General features: G+C 42.4%; 2 protein-coding genes across 4 annotated transcripts in view; both read left to right on the forward strand.

Moving 5' to 3' along the window:
- Ifrd1 (interferon related developmental regulator 1) overlaps positions 1–21943 on the forward strand; it is a 60507-nt gene that overhangs the window by 32396 nt on the left and 6168 nt on the right. Inside the window, exons 1-8 of one of the 3 annotated variants that reach the window (XM_076550743.1) lie at positions 8260–8397; positions 13904–14008; positions 14146–14230; positions 15068–15192; positions 17189–17346; positions 18049–18099; positions 18187–18365; positions 18891–18999. In XM_076550743.1, coding sequence (XP_076406858.1) covers positions 8304–8397; positions 13904–14008; positions 14146–14230; positions 15068–15192; positions 17189–17346; positions 18049–18099; positions 18187–18365; positions 18891–18999 — 906 coding nt within the window. In that variant the 5' untranslated portion in view covers positions 8260–8303. Of the gene's footprint in view, positions 1–8259; positions 8398–8527; positions 10786–13903; positions 14009–14145; positions 14231–15067; positions 15193–17188; positions 17347–18048; positions 18100–18186; positions 18366–18890; positions 19000–21943 lie in introns of those variants that run through there. The other 2 variants (XM_042260684.2, XM_076550744.1) reach the window with 2 other exon arrangements.
- On the forward strand, positions 8101–8259 carry LOC143268431 (uncharacterized). The gene has a single exon (XM_076550746.1). The coding sequence runs from the start codon at positions 8101–8103 to the stop codon at positions 8257–8259; it is 159 nt and encodes a 52-aa protein (XP_076406861.1).

The following is a 21943-nucleotide window of genomic DNA, read 5'->3' on the forward strand; positions in this document are numbered from 1 at the left end:
TAAGTCCTACCTGGGAGTGACTGGGCAGTTTCGTGGGAGACTAGATCAAGAAAATGAGAATGCTTAAAAGACACTGGCTTCTATTCTAGCTTACAAGAAAGACTGACATGACCTGACTTAAGCATGGAGGAAGAGCTTTAGAAGCTTAAAGGTGTCCGTTGACCCTCACAGCAAGGTCATGTGGAATCTGGCAGCTCTGCCACCTGGGAGAGGACTGTAGGTATCTGGGCCCTCCCTCAGGACCTCTCTCTTGCGGCGACCCTGCTCTTGTGTTCTCCCAGAATGCTTCCGAGAGAATCTGATCTACAAAGGGGAGAACAGCAGCTTCGGTTAAGGACTCACCACAAGAGATGCTGAACTGGTAACTGAGATAAAGACTTCTGAATCTAGATTCCTCTAGATCCCAAATCTGTAGCCCCCAAAGAGGTTTGCAGGAGTGATGCTGGCTGCCTTGCTGACTCAGTTTAGTCTTGTCCTTGTAAGTGAATCTGGTCAGAGGGGTTGGTAAATTCTCCAATCAACTCTCAGCCAAAAGATCTTCCTTTGCTTACCAAAATCTAAAATTCTCCCATTAGGAGAATCATTTCTTTCTTTACTTTAAAACACAGATTAGCCCATCAGCCTAGAGTACTTGGCAAGTTACGAAGACTTTAATGATCTCATTTTTTTTTTTCTGTGATAATCTAGTGATAACAGGGCAGGGATTATTGGCTCTCATTTTTCACACAAGGCAATGGAGGCATGTGGGGGGGGGGTTGGTGACCTGCTCAGAACAAAAATATCTCCGACATAGATGGTCCTCTTTGATCCTGTCCTGAGAAGAACAAAGTGGTGGAACTTGGTTAGGAGAGAAACAGGAGTAGAACTTCCAAGTGGGCTCAGAGGGACGGCCAGCTATGGTGCCTCATGCTGTGCCCATTGTTGGGGCTACACGAGGCCTAATCCCCAGGTCCCTTCATCTCTTTGATCGTAAGTTCTAGCATAGTACTAGAACTTCTGTTTTGTTTTGGAGACAGGGTTTCTCTATGCAGCCCTCACTCTCCTCCCGGGACACATTCTAGTCCAGGCTGGCTTTGAACTCAGAGATCCTCTGCCCGCTGAGTGATGGGGCTAAAGGTGTGTGCCACCACGTGGCTAATGACTATCGTAACTATGTTGTCAGAGTGCTTCCTGGAGGAGGAATTTGAAGTAGATTAACTCTCTAGTCTTTTTCAACTTCCATTTTCTCGTGGCTTGGCCGGAGATGAGATGATGCTGGTGAAGAGAAATGGTTGAAGGAAATAGATGGAGAGGTCAGTAAAGAGCAAGCTGGCTTTTGTTACATTTGGTACGAAGCGTCAAAGGTTAGCTAAATGACAAAGCCCAATGACCTTCTTTAATTGTTAAAAAAAAAAAAAAAAAAAGGATAATTCACACGTGTGTGTTATTACCACAGAAAAGCTCTTCCAACACGATGTCATGAGCATTGATTTGCTGTACAGTACTAATGGCTCACAGTATTCTTCAAACACAGCCTTGCTGTATTATTGACAATACTGCAACTGTGTGAGATAAACATTCCTGTCTTAGAGGAGACTTGAACATTACTCTTATTTAAGTCTTTTGTTGGAAATTTTATTAGAGAAAGTATGCAACTTCAAAATTAAAGTCATACCCAAAGTCTCCTACACTATATTAAGGATAAAGAGAAACAATACATTCCAAGGCTAAATTTGTCATTGTGTCCATTTTTAAGGTAACAGGGATCTCATATTTAGCATACTGCATTACCACCATTCTTGGCAATAAGACAAAAATTGCAAACACATTAAGAAAACCAAGCAACCTAAATGATTACAGGTAGCAGTCGACTTAAAAATTGTTTGACTGAATAATAATATTTTAGTTTTTTTTAAGACAGGGTTTCTCCATGTAGCCCTGGCTTTCCTGGAACTTGCTTTGTAGACCAGGCTGGCCTCGAATGCAGAGATCTGCCTGCCTCTGCCTCCTGAGTGCTAGGACTAAAGTTGTGTGTCATCACACTGGCTTGAATACTATTATTTTAAAATAAAGTTCTTCTACAGTCTTATGAGATAATCTGAATAATCTAAATCTGCCATGAAATCATCAGAAAGTCATGAATAGGGACTACAGAACAGCATTGGAGGTCAAAGAACCTAAGCAAAAGGAAGTACAAGGGAAGATTTGGGGCAATGACTCTTTTTTTTTTTTTTTTTTTTAGATTTATTTATTTATTATGTATACAGAGGAGGGCGCCAGATCTCATTACAGATGGTTCTGAGCCACCATGTGGTTGCTGGGAATTGAACTCAGGACCTCTGGAAGAGCAGTCAGTGCTCTTAACCTCTGAGCCATCTTTCCAGCCCGGGGCAATGACTCTTAAACGCTGGTAGTCAGGTCCTATGTGGCCAAGTTTGGCCAGGCCCACACAGCCGTGGAAGCACATGGGCCTGGGTGTTGGTCACAGCCTCACTACTTCCAGTGACACCCATGACCTCAGTGAAGTTGGAAAACCCCTTTGAGCCCATTTCTTCATCTATAAATAGTAAGACTAATCATTCTTGTATACGGTTGTTGTAAGAATCGCATGTGTTAAAAACTTTGTGTGTGTACATGTGATGTGTGTGTGTGTACACACACATAAAAGCCAGAGGACAACTTTGGGTGCCATTCCTCAGGAGCCACACATCTGGTTTGTTTGTTTTTGAAACAAGGTGTTTTACTGGACTCAAACTTGTCAAGTAAGTTAGGATTGGTTGGCCAGAGAGTCCCAAGGATCCACCTATCTCTGCCTCTCCAGCCCTGAGATTAGCAGGGCACCACCACATGACTTTTTTTTCCCCATTAAAATGTGGGTTCTGAAAAACCAATTCAGGGCCATGTATTAGTAAGGCAGCACTCTTCTTTGTTTGAACCATCTCCTCAGCCCAGCAGTGTGGACCTGGGATGCCTATTAAGTTCCATGCCCGCGTGTTTCTGTGTTTTTGAGTGCTGTTGTTTATTTTTATTCTTTTGTCTCTTTCACTCCTTTGGGAGCCCCGCCACCCAGCTCCCAAATAAATCACACATGGAGGCTTATTCTGAATTATAAATGCCTGCCCTTAGCTTGGCTTGTCTCTAGCCAGCTTTTCTTAAATTATCCCATCTACCTTTTGCCTCTGGGCTTTTACCTTTTCTTACTTTTGTAATCTTACTTTCACTCTTACTCCATGGCTTGCTGTGTAGCTGGGCGGTTGGCCCTGATGTCCTCCTCCTTCTCTTGCTCCTTCCCTGATCTCTTCCCAGATTTCTCCTTCTATTTATTCTCTCTGCCTGCCGGCCCCACCTATTTCTCTCTCTTGCCTCGCTATTGGCCATTCAGCTCTCTATTAGACCATCAGGTGTTTTAGAGAGGCACAGTAACACAGCTTCACAGAGTTAAACAAATGCAACATAAACAAAAGTAACACACCTTAAAATAATATTCTATAACATTTGAGGAGATCACTCCGATACATGGTATATTCACTTAGGTATTCATTGTAAGCATGTACACTATGACCATCGCCCTTTCCTTAATGAAGGGTTCAGCAGGAGATAAATCCCAGCCAATTCCCAATCTTCAAGTCTGCCATCTTCTTCTACTAACTCACACAAAGGTGCTATATGCATCTGTAAAGACCTGGTGCGTGCTACAGATATTATCACCTTGGCCTTACACATATGGACCTTATCTCTGATGGAGAAATACAAAATAAAAATACTATAATATATATGATTAACAATATTCTGCAGCAGACAGTGTGAGGACACTGAAGAGAGACATTTAATCAGACAAGTTGGGATGGGGACAATGCCTATGACAACAGATGATGGAGAGATTGTGGGTGATGTTCTAGGCAGCAGAGTGACATTCAATTATTTCTCTATTCAGTCAGATTTATTGAATATGTACTAAGTTCCATAGACTGTCTCAGTACTGAATAAAACAAGTTCTCTTAAGGTGAATGCCCTAAGTCCAGTACTTGGGAGCAGAGTTACAAGTATGGTGAATCTGAGTTACTTGGCAAATTTTAGGCCTTCCTGGGCAGCAAAGCAAGACTCTGTTTTAAACAACAACAATAAAACTATCGTTTCTATAATTTTAACACTCTAGTAAGTGGAGGGAGAAAACTGAAGTGAGAGGTAGGTACTGAGAGGCACTTTGGGAGATTAAGTTAGGCGGGGAGTGGGGGTGTGGAGTAATGCTGCTACTTTAGAAGGGAGAGTGGGATGACTTCTTTGGGGAGGTGTCATTTAAGCTGAGATCTGAATGGCAACTGTGGGAAGCTCAAGATGATCACAGCAGGCAGACAGGAGCTATTGCAAAAGGCTTAAGCAAGGAATCAACTTTGTGGTTTTGAGTTGGTAAAGATGACTGATATGGCTGGATTAGAGTGGGTCAAAGATGTAGATTATATGCCAAACATGAGTGAGGCCCAAATCATGAACCCTGTGAGCTTGGAGATCTCTTAGCAGAAGGAAAGAGTCTGGATTAGGTGGTGATAAGCAATGTGGGAAATATAAGCCACAGCTGGATTCTAGGGCTGGAGAGATGGATTGGTGTTTAAGAATGCTTACTGTTCTTGCAGAAGACCAAAGTTCAGTTCCTAGCACCCACATCAGGAGGCTTATAACTGCCTGTAACTTCACAGAATCTGCCCTCCTCTGGCCTCCTCAGGCACCACATACATGTGACATACACTCACACACATACATATGAATAAAAAAATAAAATCTTTTTTTTTAAGAACTAGATCCTAACAAACACTATATGGAGGACCAAGGAGATGTTTAATTCTACTTAATATTATGCAAAGAATCTCAAGGAGCTATGACTAAAGTCATTCAAAGAAAACCTCTCATGTTTATGCCCTCAAGGAATATACATGTGTTACATTCTTAAGACAAAGTGCCCAACATAGAGACTCCATGACAGCTGAGAATTCTTTTAAGAATGCATAATTCTAACATAACCCCTATTTTTGCAGCATTTGATTAGACTTACCACTACGGCATTATCTATCAGATGGAATGTTTTGTGAGAGTCTACATCACCATGACTAAGAGTTAAGAGGCGGTGCATAATGTCTGGATGGCAAAGGATGTCACATAGTAGAATATGGCAGAACTTTGCCTCATGGTATATAAGATACATGTTGCTAAGTTGACTTCCTTGTATGTTTTATTACACCCTCACATTTGATTACCAATGAGCAGGGCACGAACATTTATCTTCTAACTTCCTGAAACTAGAGGTCATAATATGACACAATATTTCATAATAGGAATGTAGGTAGAAGTGGGTGGGATGGATGCTCTTTCCTAGATAAAAAGGTAAAGCAAGCCCGGAGCTCTTGTGAGAGTTGGGCTTCTTTTTAAGCCAGCAGGCTATAAGTACAAACCCATGTCCAGCTTGAGATGCCAAGACTATCGTGTCTAATTCTGGACTAGTTTGAGTTGGGCATCTCACAGGCACTACTCTAGTTAGAGATGAACTCTGACCCCAAGGCCTTGCTGTGGTATCTCAACATCATGGTACCCAAGCCAATTAAAGTTGGAAGTGGTTGGAAAAATCATAATTTTTGTTCCAGCAACTTTACTGAAATCTTTCCAGAAAACATAAATATGTCTAGTGTGTGAATTGGAGAAGAAGCTCAGTGGGAAGCATGCAGTTTCAGAGGAGAAATTCTGCCAAACTAACTCAAAAAAAAAAAAAAAAAAAAAAAGCTACAGGGGAAATCAGCAGAAGCTGCCCCCTGCTGGCTGAGTATCGCAGTCCTTAGCACTGGGTGGTCCTTTGTGAAAATGTGGACCAGGGGATCCTGAGAAATTGATGGTAGCCAGCTCAATAAGGTTCACTGGATCAAAGTTCAGCTGGACAACGAGGAGCACAGGCTTGGTATTTCTGCTGTCCCTAAAAAGCTCATGCACAGGGTGTTAACTTTTAATTTCTAGAGCTTTAGTTGTAAACAAAAATGGTGAGATTTTGTTTGCTTTTGTTTTTAGAGACAGGGTTTCTCTGTGTAGCCCTGGCTGTCCTGGAACCCATTCTGTACACCAGGCTGGCCTTGAACTCAGAAATCCACCTGCCTCTGCCTCTCGAGTGCTGGAATCAAAGGTGTGCATCACTATTGCCTGGCAAGATTTTTTTTTTTTTTTTAAAGGAAAAAAGAAAAGGTAGAGCTTGGAAATGTATTATAGATTAGCAGCTCATGGGTCCAGCACATGACTAAGTTGTACAAAGCCCGGGGTTTAGTTCCCAGAACTGTGGATGAGGAGGGAGGCAGGCCCACAATGTCTGGCTCAGAGCATGCTCTTTTGCTTTCGTGGGAGCCACGGGATTTCAGGTGTGCCTGTATAGACACAAGAGACTCAATGGGGCCTGTGGTGTCTACTCCTGCATCCTTGTTTGGTATCCATGCTCTGTGAAGTTTGTTCTTCAGAAGTACACAAAGTAAAGCAACCCTTCAATGTTTCTCTTCAAATCGAATCTTTGTGATCGGTAGGGACAGGGGGCACTGGCAGAGCATTACAAAGTTAAAGACCTGTGAGGAGGAAGCCTCATGAAGGTGATGGCATTTGGGCTGGTCTGGATAGATGGCTATAACTCTTAAGATGAAGATGGGGGGTTAGGGCACTCACTGTAAGAACAGGAAGCAATGAATGCTGAATTCAAAGTAAAAAAAAAAAAAAAAAAAAAAAGAGCTGTGTACCAGAAATGAAGACCATTTTCTTTCAGGAGAAGAACAAGATATATGGAAAACAGTGAGAGAGAAACAGGGCCAGGTTAAGAGGGTTGGCATTTAGCGTATCTGTAAGGTTTGGGACAGCTATTTACACAGGTGCATAAGTCAAACAAAGGACACATGAGTAAATAATTAGCCTTACTGGGCATGAAACATGGACGTGGGGACCTGGCATGAACTGAGGCCACGTGTACCTAGAGATCAAGATGTGAACTTGAGTTTCATTTTAAAGCCAACTACTCTGGGGGGACACTAAAACTAACTGTGGATAAATTACAATTGTGTAAACGGAACACAGGAAGATAATAATACATTGAGTATTCAAAATATGACAGAAAAAAGAGGAAGAGGATAAAGACTTTTAAAGTTGGATTAAGGTCCAAGAGGGACATTCAGGGGGTGACATACAATGAAGCTGACGTTGGAGGTGGACTTCTGAATGAGTCACTTGCACGAGTCGAGTCAGTGAGTTTGGTTTGTCACAAGGACAGTAGAGGAACCCACTAGCAGGCCCTGAATACAAGACCGATGTTGTGACAGGGTAAACAAATCTATGGAGCACCTTGAGAAAACAAACCCCGTTGTGATTACTGATATATATATATATATATATATATAAAACGCATGTGTGTTTTATCAGCTGCCAACTTCTCAGAAACTCTTAATCCATATTGACCGAGCTGGCAGGTAGAATCAAGGTCACATTTTTTTGTAAGGAAACCTGAGACTGAATCTAGTTACTTGACATTCTGGTTTAGACTACAAGACCCGCGAACAATACAACCAAAGTAGCTGAAAGCACACCTTTTTTTTGGCGGGTGGGGAGCACACGTCCCTAAACCCAGAGGAGGGGTATGGTTGTGCTTGGGCAGAGGCCCCGTGTCAGCAGGAGAAAGGTTATGGCAGGCAATCTTCCCGGCTGACGCTCGCTCGTCACGCTGCATAGCTGCCGCATGGCTCATCGTGGTGACTACTCGGGTGAGTCCCCGGGCGGGCGGGCGCCTGGCAGGGACTGGGGGGTGGGGGTGGGGTCACGACGCAATCGGACTGGGAGGAGACAGGAGAAGGCCGCGCCCTCTTGCCTACTACATCTCCCAGAGCTCCGCGCGGCCCCGAGGCCTCGCAGCCCCGGTGCGGGGCGCAGGTTGGAGTTCTGGGGATGCGAGTCCGAATGCAGGCGCCGCCCCCAGTGGACGCCGGTGGGGAGATCTGCAGCGATTGGCCAGCGGGCGGTGCAGGCCCGCCCACGCATGGTGACGACAGGCGGCCGCCTGGCTACTTAAGGCGCCGCGGTCCGGCCCACCCCGCCTTCGCTCCCGCGCTAGAGAGAAACATGTATCGTTTCCGCTCGCAGCTCTTCACGGGGATTTCTGCTGCCGCCGCCGCCGCCTCTCACCCGCGCCGCTCCTCGCCTCTCTTGTTAGCCCGAGACTCGCCTCTCAGCCGCCCGCCGCACAGACGCACGAGTAGACAGTGCAGCTCCATCGGCTGATCCTCGCTGAGCTCCCAAGTGTAGGCGGCACCGGGCGGCCCACGATGCCGAAGAACAAGAAGCGGAACGCTCCCCACCGCGGCGGCGGGGGTGGCGGCGGCGGCGGCTCCGGGGCAGCAACGTCGGCGGCCACGGCAGGTGAGGGGCGTCCCCGCGCCGAGAGCCGGCGGGCTGGCCGGCTGGCCGGCTGGGAGGCGCCGGCCTTGGGGCGCGGCGGGACTTGTAGTCCGGGCTCCCGCTTCGGACGCCCGCGGCTGCCTAGCGCGTGGTGCGGCTGGACTGCACTTCCCATCGTGCCCCGGGCGGCGCGCTTGCGCGGTTCGGGGCTGGCACGCGGGAGCGGTACTAGGGCACCGGCCCTGGGCCCGGGGGAGGAGTGGGGCCGAAGGCCGGAGGCAGAGTTTAGGGAAGGGTGACCGGGACTTGGCGCTCTCTCTCCCTTGAAGCTCTCGCTTCCTGCCCGGAACGGAGATGGGGCGGAGCGCCCGCGGCTTTCCGCTGTTGCCCGCTGCCTGGGACTCTCCAAACATGGGAGTCCTCGGGAGTGCCAAACGTCCGGCGGGTTTGGACCGGCTTTTGTGTCACGCGGCCTGGGCTGTGCGCGATGCGGCCGGGGTGACGCACGGGCGCGAGTGGCTTCCATCCCGCTGCCTCTCCCTGCGCGTCCCGCGTGTTCCCTAGGCGGCGTGGAGGCGTCGGAAGCCGGGGCCACCGCCCCACCCCGAGCGTGGCTCCCACGCCTAACCCTGTACCCTGCTGCAGGAACCAGGAGCCCCCACAGCCCTTGTGCCCCCAGCCTAGGCGACCGCGTTCTCCTTTGTGCAGCATTCTATAGGTTCCATGCAGCGCTAGAGAGGGTGAGAAGCCGAGGTTTGCAATTGGCTGAAAGTTAGGAGATTTTTTTTTTTTTTTTTTTTTTTTTTGGTCGTCCATGCCAAATGGAAGCTTTTCCTGGAGGGATAATTGCTGAACTGAATGCCTAATTCTCTACTTAGTTAACATATGGTTAAGAAAGAAAGGAAGAAAAAGTGACTGCAGCCGAAGGCCCCTTCTACAAGACTGCACACAAAACACCAAGAGAGTAATATTAAACTGGGTAGTTATCTCATTAAGTAATTGTTTTGTTCAGATAATGGAGTTGAGTATTGGAATATCCCCAGACGTGTCACGCCAATCGTCACTAGGTGTTTGGTGACAGCTGCTACTTTTTGATCATTTGAATGTTATACATTAGTTCGTAAAAAAGTAAATGACCAGTTTTCTTGTTAACTATTGGAAACTGGCATCACAGAACGTTTTCCTACAGGGCTTGGAGAAGCCCGAACGCTTCTGACTATGCGTTAAACCCTGACTGAGAATAGATTATTACAAATACAGATTTTTTTCTTTAGATCTTTTCTCCCCTCTGAATGCATCGTGAAATTCATTCTGAAGTTATGAAACACTGGTCATTTAGTCTAGTTGTGGTTGAATCGAGGATACTGCTTACCTCTGGTTAAGCTTTCCCTCCTGAATAAATACTTGAGTTCTTTCTGGGAGAGTCTTATTACTTTTGTTAAAGTTTACTTTTTTGAAAAATGAAATATTGGAGAAACACTGACATTTTGGAAATGGGGGTGTTGTCAAAAGTGGCCTCTGCCTCATAGAAGCCCTTCCTTTCTATAGTTCCCTGCCAAGCATTCTTCCTTTCTTAGGACACATTTTCCCTAAGGCTTATTTGACCTGTCATCAGACTTCTTCACTGCTGTCTTTTAAACTCTCCTTAATAGAAAAGAAACATTTAAACACTGCATTCTAGCATATCTAGTACAAGCACTAAAAATTGATTTTTTAAACATTATAAACAAATGGAAAGTAATTGATTTGTTTGTAAAAACTGTAAGCTTTGACAATTGTTACCATAAAAGTTACCTCTAAAAGTTATAAAAGTGCAACTGCATGAGAATGCTTTCCTGTGATTTTTTTTAATCACTTAGCCTCATGTGTATATTTTACTTAATAAATAGTTGGCTCAGAGAAAGGGAATTATTAAAAATTGTACTTAGAAACCACTTTTTCTGTTGATGTGTAGGTGACAGCAGGTGCATCTGTACAACCAACGATGCGGCCAACTCTTCAGTTAGTTAGGTTAATAGGTTTTATGTATATTCCCATTTTTCAGTAAATGGGGAGTTCTAGGAAGCCAAGAAAATTGACCTCATAGATCTGTATTTACACAGTAAGCACTATTCTGATTTGAGGAGTGGATTTGTGGGGTTTTGCTTTGTTTTTTACTTTTTGTCTGTTAAGACATTCTCACTCTAGCCTGGCCTGGGATTCAATGTAGCCTAAGCTGGTCTCAAACTAAGACATCCTCCTGCCTTAGCCTTCTGATTGCAGGGATTGCAGGTGTAAATCACCAGATTTAACATGAAAGACAGGGTTTTTAAAAAAGAAAAATTTGGATAGTAAGCCTTTGAGAAATGAGGACTTCAAATGTCTAGCATGCCAAGCTCAATATTGACACCTGGATTACAAGATTACAAGGTAAGTTTGACCTAGATGTCAGGCATTCTTATGAGATGAATTTCCATGCTTTAGAGAATGCATTTATTTATTTGTGTGTGTATGAACACACCAAGATACCAATGTGGAGGTCAGAGGACATTTTTCTCTGTGGGTCCCAGGGATTGATAAACTCAAGTGGATAGGCTTGGCAGCTGGCACCTTTTCTCCTGCGCCATCTTGCCAGCTGTTCCTTGCTTTTTTAATCCCCTTCTTGAATCATGAAACTTAAACTAGTTAGTTAAGAGACAGGACCTTAAAGCTGTGTAAGAATAGTCATAAAAACAGGCTGAATACGAACACTTTTAAAATGACATTGGCTTGTATGTAAATATGGTAAGATTATTCAGAATATACTCAGCTGTTAGCATAATTTGTCATGAGGAAAGATCCAGAAATAGGCCGGTGTTTATTTTTCTCCTCAGCACTGTGGTTAAGAACTTTTGGCGTCTTTGCTTCACCTATTCTCTGCTTTCTTACTTGATTCAAGCTGCTTTGGCATCAGGCAAGCAGATTTCAAGGTCGCTTGTTCATTTACAATTTTGCTAACTTCTCTGCATTGGTTTCAAAAAAAGCAACCCTTATTTAAAAGCAATTTAACCCAACTCTTTAACAGGCTTAAAATTTTAGAGGATTTAAAAAATAAATGTAACACCCGTTAATCCTAGGATTTGAGAGGCTGGGGTGGTAGGAACAGGCAGGAGTTGAAGGCTAGTCTGGGTTCTATAGTGACTGGCTTACCAAAAACTGAAGAAACCAGCAAGTTAACAAATAAATAAAAGTAAGATAACAAATGCTAGATGTTTTAAAGAAAAATATAGAAACTTGATTTTTTCTTTATGAGGAATTTGTTTTACATCTAAGGTTAAGTATTAATAATGATTATGTGTATATAGAAGTGTTAATAGGCCAGGTGGTGGTGCATGCAGAGATAGGCAGATTTCAGAGTTCAAGGCCAGCCTGGTCTACAGAGTGAGTTCCAGTACAGCCAGTACAGTTACACAGAAGAAATCCTGTCTCTAAAAAAAAAACCAAATAATTATATGTTAAAATATTTCAGAAGAAATTGCAGCTCTACAGATAAGCAATCACATATAATGCCCACTAATCTATATTTGCTTACAGCTTGTTATGATATAATTAATAACCAAATATACTTCTTATGGACTTCTGATACTTTCCCTTTTCCTCCAGTCTTTGTTGGGAATTGATTGGCAAAGAAAGATTGTATACATTAGAGGATAGACTTAGATCAGTGTATCATTTGTAGTAAGATGATTGCATAATCATGATACTTAATGACATCTTACTTTGTCAGAGCATTCCTAAATTTGGAGTATAGAACACGGTACCTGCTACATTCCCAAGTGATATGATTGTGTGGTGGTATGCTTAGTATTGAAATATATTTCTGTACGGTTGCAAATAGATGTACATTAATTAGTTTACATAAAAGTAAGTAGGTAAAATCTGTACATAATAGCTATCAAAAAGAGGTTAGGTAAGTGGGAGAGTGAATGAAAAGAACCTCTGTTGTCTAGTTTCTGTTCATTTTTCTGTACTCTGCCTAGGTGGGAATCCTGGCAGTTTTCTTGTGGAGTGTACTCTTACTATTAAAAAACACCCAGTATTATAGGGACTTCATATTTGATGTTGTCTTTGATTTTACTAATATAAGGAAATTGAATTCAGGTAAATCAGGCTACTCTGGAAACTTTATGGTCAGGATTTGAGACACATTTTAACTCAGGACTCAAAGTAATTAAAAAATTCATGATTTCATAATTTTTAAGTTAATGTGAGAACCCCAAATTATGAATTTTTTTCTTTAATGAAGTTGAAAATAATGTTAGTTAAATTTCTTTTTTCTTTTCTTTGGTAGTAGCATTGGTATTTTTAAACTCTTGGATATGGTTGAAATCTTTTATTTGAGCATTGAGACAGAGTCTCACTGTATTACCATGGCTGGCCTGGAACCGCCCGTATATAGACCAGGCTAGCCTCAGACTCAGAGAACTTTGCCTCTTCCTTTGTCTTCCAAGTAATAGAATTAAAGGTGTATGCAACCACAGCTTTCGTTCCTTTCTTTTAAAGTTAACTTATTTAACAGGCAGATGGGTTGGTGGGTAAACAACTGTGGAGACATGAGATTTGAGTTCAAATCCTTGAGCCCTTGTAAAGCCAGGATGGCAGTACACATCAGTCATCTTAGTGCTCCTATGGAGAGATGGAGGTGGAGAATCCACCAGAAGCTTGTAGTCCAGCGAACCTGCTGTACATACTGTCTAAACGTCAAAATTGAGACCCTGTCGCAAACAAGGTGTAAGCTGAGGATGGACACCCAAGACTGACATCTACAGCTTATAAAACATACAACACATGCCTTATTCCCCACCATGTATTTTACCTTAAATGATGCCTCACTTCTCATGCTAGTAATCCCAGCACTCAGGAGGCTGAAGTGGGAGGATTGCTGTGAATTTAAGGCCAGCCTTGCCTGTATAGTGAGCTCTAATGCAGCCCAGGCCACACAGTGGGACCCTGACTTAAAGGGCGGAGGGAGAGGAGAAACTGTTTTATTTATTTATTTTTTTTGTAATATCAAATCCAAAACTTCTGCTTCTCTCTTGTTACCTTTAAAACTGCCTCTTTTCAACTGTACTTGTCTTTAAAATAAGACACCTCTGAACAAGAGGCCATTTACTTAACAGTTAATGTTTACTAAAACTAGTTATTCTTATTAGGAAATATAATTGCTGTATGATCCTCTAATCTGTTTTCATTTTGTTCATGATTTGAAGTAGTTTGGGAAGTAATTTTCATCTTATCAGGTTTTGTTAGATGATAACATTTCTAAAGTTGTTTCATAATGTGAAGCAACTTTAAAATAAGCTGGCCTTCTGAAGTACAGATTAGGTGAATCAGTGTGTTTTAGGAACATTACGTATATTCTTTTGCAATATAATTACTAAAAGTTTGACTTTATGACTGGATAGCTTTTGAGTAAGCTTTAGAAATCCCAAGTCAAATATTTGCATATATATCAAAGAAAAAAAAAGATGAAAAAAAACCGATCTGTCTCCTTCTTCTTACCTAATAGGTGGCCCACATCGGACTGTTCAGCCTTTCAGTGATGAAGACGCGTCCATCGAAACAATGAGTCACTGCAGTGGCTACAGCGACCCTTCCAGTTTCGCCGAGGATGGTAGGAGGAGTTTCCAATGTAAACTTGGGACTTGCCATGCAAAGATAGTGTAGGTGGGGGATGTGTGAGCTGTGGTGTCCCTCTTCCCAACCTGCTTTTTCCCTTCTTAGGTCACAGTGTTGCTTTCTATTCCCTAGGACCAGAAGTCCTTGATGAGGAAGGAACTCAAGAAGACTTAGAGTACAAATTGAAGGGATTAATTGACCTAACCCTTGATAAGAGGTAAGAGATGTTAAAGCTTTCCATTCTGGGTGATTCTAATTCGTTACTTGAATTTGTGCACCTCTGACACAGCAGTATGTTTTTCTGAAGCTTGATTTGTTTCCTTTGGATGATGTAATGTTGCTTTGACCTTTTAATGTGGTGTTATGATTGTTCTAGCATTTTATGTGTGTGTGTGTGTGTGTGTGTGTGTGTGTGTGTGTGTGTGTGTGATTGAAATTGATTTGTTGTATTTAAAAGTTGATCTTTAACTAAAAATGACAAATTGCTTTAGGTTGCTTGTGTACTAAATTTGTTACGGTCGTGAAAACTGTCATGGTAAATTTTCTTGATGGTACCTCTAGAATTAGATGGAAATAGGAAGCCTAGAAGATGTAGGTCTGAGTGCTAGACTAATGTAATGTTTAAAAAATTATGAATTTGTTTGTGAATGGTGGTTTGTGCCTCTGGTCCCAAATACTTGAGGAGGCTGACAGGTGAGTAGTTCATTTGAGCTCAGGAATTAGAGACTGGCTGGACAGATAACAAGAGCTTGGCTTACAGGGGTAGAGTGCACTAAAATAGCGTGAATCTACTAAAATATGTAAAATAGCATGTCTCACTCATTGAAACTACAGACCAGTGCACAGTCATGTATAGCTGTGGTTACCAACAAAGTGAAGTGCTGTGGGAGAGCACCTAAAAGCTTGTCATTTGAGATGGCAGCGGGGACAGGCATGCTATTGAAAGATGCTTGGAGCCTGGTGACAGGAGTAGAGAGCTGATGTCTTCAAAGGCCACTGGTCTGTAGCACCCTCCTAACCAGATCTTCCTTCTTTTCAATTATGTTTTAAACAGTGCAAAGACAAGACAGGCAGCTCTTGAAGGTGTTAAAAATGCACTGTCTTCAAAAGTGCTGTATGAGTTTGTTCTGGAGAGAAGAATGACTTTAACTGATAGCATTGAGCGCTGTCTGAAAAAAGGTAATTCCAGACCTGTGCAGAGCGAATAAGGAATTGGCTCTCTTCTTGCAGTCACATTTGCTAATAAACAAATTGAAAGTAGAAACGGATAGATTGTCATTCTTTGTTATCTCAGAAGAGGTAACTGCCATTCTCAGGTTGCATAGGAAGGAATTTTTTTTTTTTTTTTTTTTTTTTTTATTAAAAATTTTTGATTTTAATTCTTCCTAAAGGAATACAGATTTGAATGAAATACATTCATCCCATAAATACATTAGCAGCAAAACCTTCCCAGCAGAGTCCTTCCTCTACTCAAGCCAGGGTTGGACCCTTGAGCAGGAAGGCATGTTCCACCAATCTGTCAACTTCAGGATGTTTCTGCTTCTTCCAAAAGCTGGCTATGCGTGCTTACAGGAGGAAGGAATTTTTGAAAGCCTCAAATTTTTCAAAAGACGTCTTCATTTTTCTAAACATGGGAAAGTATAAGAGTCCAGCTCATTTTCCCTGCACTTAAAACAACAGTTGTACACTAAAATGACACCATTTTTAGGATGTCCCTGGCATATGTAGTTCTCTAACTGTATAGTAGGAATTCTGGAATTCCTGTTGTAAAAGATGATATTTCTAAGAATAAAGAGAAAGAAAGGGCTGTAGAGATAGTAGGTAAGATGTTTGCTGTACAAGTATGAATGAGGACCCGAGTTCACCTTAAGAATCCTCTTCAAAGTAGGCTCCAGGCCAGGGAGAGACCTTGTCTCAGAAAAACAAGGTGGAGGCCTGGGGAGGTAGCTCTGTAGTCAAGTGATTGCTGTGCAAGTCCTAGTGACCCAAATTTGTCCCTGGCACCCACGTAAAACACTGGGTGCAATGCTCAAATCTCTACTTTGTGCATTGCTATGATGGAAGACGGAATGGGAGTGTATGTGAGCAGCTGAGTAACAGAACTGAAAGCCTCTGCCTCAAAATATGGTTGAAAGAGTCACCTCTCCAAATTGTCCCCTGACCTTCACAGGTGTGTCTTGGTGCCAGCCCCCTTCTTCCCATAGTAACAATAAATCAGTTAGGCCAAATTGGTTGGCTCCTCAGGAGCAGCCTTTAGTCTCATATTGCCTCAGGGTGAAAGCAAGCTTGCTTATCACTTCAGCTCTTTATCAGTTCTCTCCTGCTGAACAAGGAAGGACAGGGCTAGGTAGTCAGGTAGCTCTAATTCTGTGTGACTGCTTTAGTTGAAAGCAGAGCCAATTGTGTTTGGGATAGCAGTTTCTTTCTAAAGTGTATAAATTACATTGATACCCTCTTCCAAAGTGGTATCTAGATTAAAAAGTGGCTTTAAAAATCCCATTTCAATATACATATTTTATAGTTTCTTAGATAATAACTTTTTTCAGGCCAGCCAAGGTGGTGTATATCTTTAATCCTAACAGAGACAATAGGAGGGTCTCTGAGTTTGAGGCAGGCCTGATATACATAGCAAATTATAGACCAGCCCAAACTACATTGTGAGACCCTGTCTCAAAATAATAATAATAATAACAACCACTTAAGTTCAGTATTTACCCAAACCCTCTAGTACATATGCCTCTTTAAAAGATGATCTGCATTTATCTGTATGTAGAAAGAATCTTTTACTTGGTCCCTTATTTTGTTACCTTGCACATGCCCATAAATAAGCAATGCTTGGGTTAAACTAAGGGCTGCTGTAACACTATGCATGTGAGTACCTTCAGGAATTCGAAGGCAGAATTGACACGAAGAACAGGCCTTTGCCAGTCAATACAGTACTCCCTTAAGATGGATGCCAGTTAGAAATCTCTTTGGAGAATCAGAAAAGTAAAGGACTAGTAAGTGTTGATCAAGGATTTGAGTGAGGCCTGTCTGTTTCTAGCATAAGCCTGAAGCACAGTATGGGTTTCATAAATAGAGATGCTACCTTATAATTGAACTTTTTGTAAGACTGCTGTCTTGATGAAACTGCTGCAATAAACTCTGCCTTGCTTGCATCCCTGCTCCTCTCCAGGAAAGAGTGACGAGCAGCGTGCAGCTGCAGCACTGGCATCTGTTCTTTGTGTTCAGTTGGGCCCTGGATTTGAGAGTGAAGAGATTTTAAAGACTCTTGGACCAATCCTAAAAAAAATCATTTGTGATGGAACAGCTAGTATCCAGGCTAGGCAAACTGTAAGTATGGAAAATTTACTGATCTATCCAGACATGACAACCAGCTATAAGTAATAGGGTTAATTAATATCTTACTCTCATTTGTCTTAAACTGAGCAGTTTATGACATTTTCTTTCATGCTCCAGAGTGTTCCATTTGAGCAATTGCTTTACCTCTTTACCTTACCGTACACAGATATTGGATTACTGGGATAGTAATGGGATAACTGACTGGAGCGTAAATAGTTTAGACACTAATGTGTGCTAGGTTATGTCCTCAGGAAAAGCCACATTTGGGTAAATAGAGGCCTCTGTGAGGTCTGGCCTGTGAGGTACTTAGTCTGTCTTGGGGTTGGTTGAGCATGCCTTCAGTTCTCCAGTTGTGAGAATTACTTGAACTTTACTAGATTTCTGCTTTGTGCTTCATGGAAGCTGGAAGCTGATCTGTGTGCACTGTTCCCTCTAGTTTCATGAATTGGTAAAGGAGGAAGACCCAAGAGGAACAGACACTTTCCTAAAGTTGTCTTGCAAAGTTGATAGCAGAGCTTGGACTAAATCCCTTTTGTCCCGACATTAGTCCACTCTTCTTTCTTTCCCAGTCTCCTGCTACCATGTGTGGGACCTAGTGCAGGGAAGTAGTAGAGAAACTTTCACATTGAGTTTTAAAAACAGATATATTAATGTAACAGTCATTAATGTCTATTTTCCTCTTTTATTTCCCAGTGTGCAACTTGCTTTGGGGTTTGCTGTTTTATTGCCACGGATGACATCACTGTAAGCAGAGTAATCTTTAATTCCAGTTAGTACTGTTACCTTTGATTGAAGAGAGTTCTAGTCTTACTTCACATTCTTCTCTATTAGGAGCTGTATTCAACTTTGGAATGCTTGGAAGCTATCTTCACCAAGTCCTATCTTAAAGAGAAAGATGCTAATGTTGTCTGCAGCAGCCCTAACACAGGGCTTCACATCAGCTCCCTTCTGGCATGGACCTTATTACTGACCATATGCCCAGTCAGTGAAGTGAAGAAAAAACTAGAATTGTATGTATTTTTCTTTTTAAAATTATTTTACGTGTATGGCTGTCTGCATGTATGTCTGTATACCACATGAGTGCAGTCTCCCTGGAGGCCAGAGGAGGGCTTTGGGTTCCCTAGAACTGGAGATGGTGAGTGTCATCATGTAGGTGCATGGGATGAACCTGGGTCCCCTGGAAGAGCAGCCAGTGCTGTGAATGCTCTACAACCCTAGTGTCATGTTTAAAAAAGATTTATGTATTTTTATTTTATGTGGGCTCGTGCATGTATGTTTATCCTGTGAGTACCGGTGTCCACAGAGGCCAGCAGAGGCTTGTCAGATGCCCTGGAACTGGAGTTAAATCAGTTGTGAGTTGCCTGAAGTGTGTGCTGGGACCCAAATTTGAGTCCTCTGCAAAAGTAGCAGCAAGTGCTCTTAAATGACTGAACCAGTTTTCCAACCACCTTTTAGTTTCATTTTTTAATTAAAAACAAACAAACCATTTAAGTGACGTAACTGGTTGTACTCATAAAATAATGACTATTTTCTAGGCATTTCCATAAACTTCCAAGCCTCCTTTCTTGTGATGATGTAAACATGAGAATTGCCGCTGGCGAATCTTTGGCACTTCTGTTTGAGTTGGCCAGAGGAATGGATAGTGTGAGTATCTGATGGGCAGGAGGAATGCATGCAGACCATTCCTCCATTGTCACTGTCACAACTGGGAATTGGATGATAAATTTATAGGCTGGTCACCTGAGAACTTGTGATTGATTGGTTTTGAGAGTATAACCTGGTAGGGTTGGTAGAAACTTACTTGCTATCTGTAAAACTGAAATTAGGGAAAGGTGTGCTCTTCACAAATACTTGATTTATTAACAGTACTCCTGGCATGTGATGCTTTATAATAAAAGACAAATGGGTGAAATCCCAGTCAGCATAGATTTGGGCTGAGATAGATTCTGCCATTGTTACTTGTGTCCTACCCACTGTCCACTTGCAGATGTTCATTTCTGTGGCTGGATCCTCTAGGGTATTTAAATGTGAAATAGATGACTAGCTGTCCCAGTTGGCCTTGAGACTGGCACTGTGTTAGACTTTGTCCCAGAAAGTCCCATGTTGTAGAAGCCTTTTTTCTTGACTTTCTGAGGTATTTGATAACCCTAGTTCATAATCTGTATTGCCACTGGAAAGGTGAGTTTGTTCCTAGATATTAATTCATATGATGTGCTGGCATTTCAAGTTGAGGGACAGGCTGGAGGGACGGCTTCGGAGGTCAAGAGCACTTCTTTCAGAGGATCTGAGTTTGATTCCCAGCACCTGTATACTACCTTCCGTAACTCCAGTCTTAGGGAATCCATGTGCTCTTCTGGCTCCTGTGGACACCAGGTACCCGTGGGGCACAGACATACATGGAGGTAAACACTCATGCACATAAAAGTAAAGGGAAAAGTTGAAATAAAATAAAATTGAGGAATAGCATTTAGCCTATTACAATCTGTAGGTACTTACTGTCATAACAATAAATGAAGAGAAATTCAGTAAGGAAGCTCAGATTTGTGGGAAATTAGTAACTAAATAGATGTTATTTCTTTTTTCTTTTCTTTTTGGAGCTGAGGACCAAACCCAGGGCCTTGCGCTTGCTAGGCAAGCGCTCTACCACTGAGCTAAATTCCCAACCCCTAGATGTTATTTCTAACCTTGAGTTATTTAATAGATGCTTTTAAAAACGTTTCTTTTTGCAATTATAATTACAACATTTCTTCCGTCCCTTTCCTCCCTCCCGATCCTCCCATGTATTCCTTTTTTCTCCTTCAAATTCATGGCCTTGAGCCAGGCATCATGGCACACAACCTTTGATACCAGCACTAGGGAGGCAGAGAAGGTGGGTCTCTTCAGTGCCAGCCAGGGCTACGCAGAGAACTCCTGTCTCAAAGCCTCCTTTACTCACTAACTGGTACTGAACGCACATGGTGGTAGCCCCTTCCCTCCCCTTCATTAGGAAGGTAGCAGCTGGGAATGAAAGTGAACTAAACCTAGGAGCAGCTCAGGATTTTGCTTATGTGAGAAACTGAACTCAAATTGAGCAGTTTCAGTTTACTGAGCTAATTAACGAGGCGCATCCCTCTACTGACTAGAAATGGCAGTGTCCTTAACTCCCTCTGAAATACACCTTAAAAGTGGAGTAATGCAGCTAAAGTTTAAATTCCACGTTACTTGTTTAAATTTTGTAAATGTCATGTACCACCGAGGTGTGACTTGTTCTCTGACTGGATGTGTTTGGTATGATGTAAGTACTTGTCAGTGGACAAGGAAATTTAATAAGCTTTTTACATGTGGGTAGTTATAGTTATAGTTAAATAAATCAAGGCTATGGGCACAGCTTTGTGGTATAGGAGTTGCTTAGTGTGAGCAACATCCCAGTACTGCAAAAAAAGTTAGTTAAAAACAGGTTGATGAGTTGCATAGGCAGAGTTAAAATAATTCTTAGAGCAGAGCAAATGGGTAGAATTTAATTATTCAGAACCTTTTGCTAACATAATTGTTCTATGGTATTATTCATCTGGAAATTATACAGTGATGATTATGCTTGAACCGTGGAAACAGGTTCTAAGGAACTGGCTTCACTAGATTTTGAAGAATGAGTTGGTTAGATTTTGTGACTGTTTAAAAGTTGAAATTAGGAATTATTACTCCTTTGAGTGCCTTCCTATCTTACTGTGTGCTTGCTCTTTGTCTGTGTGGGTAGCATGGACTCTGGAGCCATGCTGCCAGGGCACACCTCCCTGCCGCCCTTGCTAGTTGATGTTGGATAGCTTCTGTTCCTCAGTGTGCTCATCTTTAAATGGGAAAAATGGTGAGTATGTCATACAGTTGTGTAAGTGGTTCAGGGTAAATGGTAGGTAGCCTTTAGTATTAAATGTTGATTGGATTGAGATTGGTTTCTTTCCAGCAGCGTCTGCTAGTAGCCTTAAGAACTAGGTAACAAAATAGCAGAGGTGTGTGATGGTCTGGTCAAATCATACAGCACTGAAGTAGGTCAGCTTGTAGGATTTCCCAGTTTTCCCTGCTCATCTCCACCTGACCTGACAGTGGAGATGCTACAACTCGGAATGAGACAGAAGGTTAAATCAGCGACTAAAAGCTCCTTGGGGCTAAGTCTGATCAACCTTAGGCACTCTCCTTGGGAAAAACAGCTCGCCATTCTTCCTTGCCTTTGTAGGTAGGAGTCTGACCCATTATTCCTTGACAAAAGTGTTCTGCCTCAGTGGGGGTTAAAGTAGTATAGTATTTGTGCTCCGGTAGAGCCAGGTAGAACCATTCTAGACATCATGCTTAGCTCTTGGGAGAGTTGAGGAGGGATCAAATTCTGTTTTAATGTAGGTTTCCTGGATGATCTTCCCTCTTCTCTTTCCTTTGGTATAAGGGGTCAAGCCCAGGGACCTGTGCATGCTAGACAGGTGTTTGCCATTAAACTATACCAGGCAATGTTGTTTTTTTTTATCTGGGAAAATTTAGGCAGCTGTCTGGAGCCTGGGCTGGCTTCATTTTTACAGTCAGTGTTGATGTGATTTTCATACCCGAACACTAGTAGTTAGGAGTT

The sequence above is a fragment of the Peromyscus maniculatus genome, chromosome 14 (genome assembly GCF_049852395.1).
Source record: "Peromyscus maniculatus bairdii isolate BWxNUB_F1_BW_parent chromosome 14, HU_Pman_BW_mat_3.1, whole genome shotgun sequence".
Classification (NCBI taxonomy): Eukaryota; Metazoa; Chordata; class Mammalia; order Rodentia; family Cricetidae; genus Peromyscus; species Peromyscus maniculatus.

What these genes read in the sequence shown, in the direction of transcription:
- LOC143268431 (XM_076550746.1), top strand. Translation starts at nt 8,101, where the DNA reads ATGTATCGTTTCCGCTCGCAGCTCTTCACGGGGATTTCTGCTGCCGCC.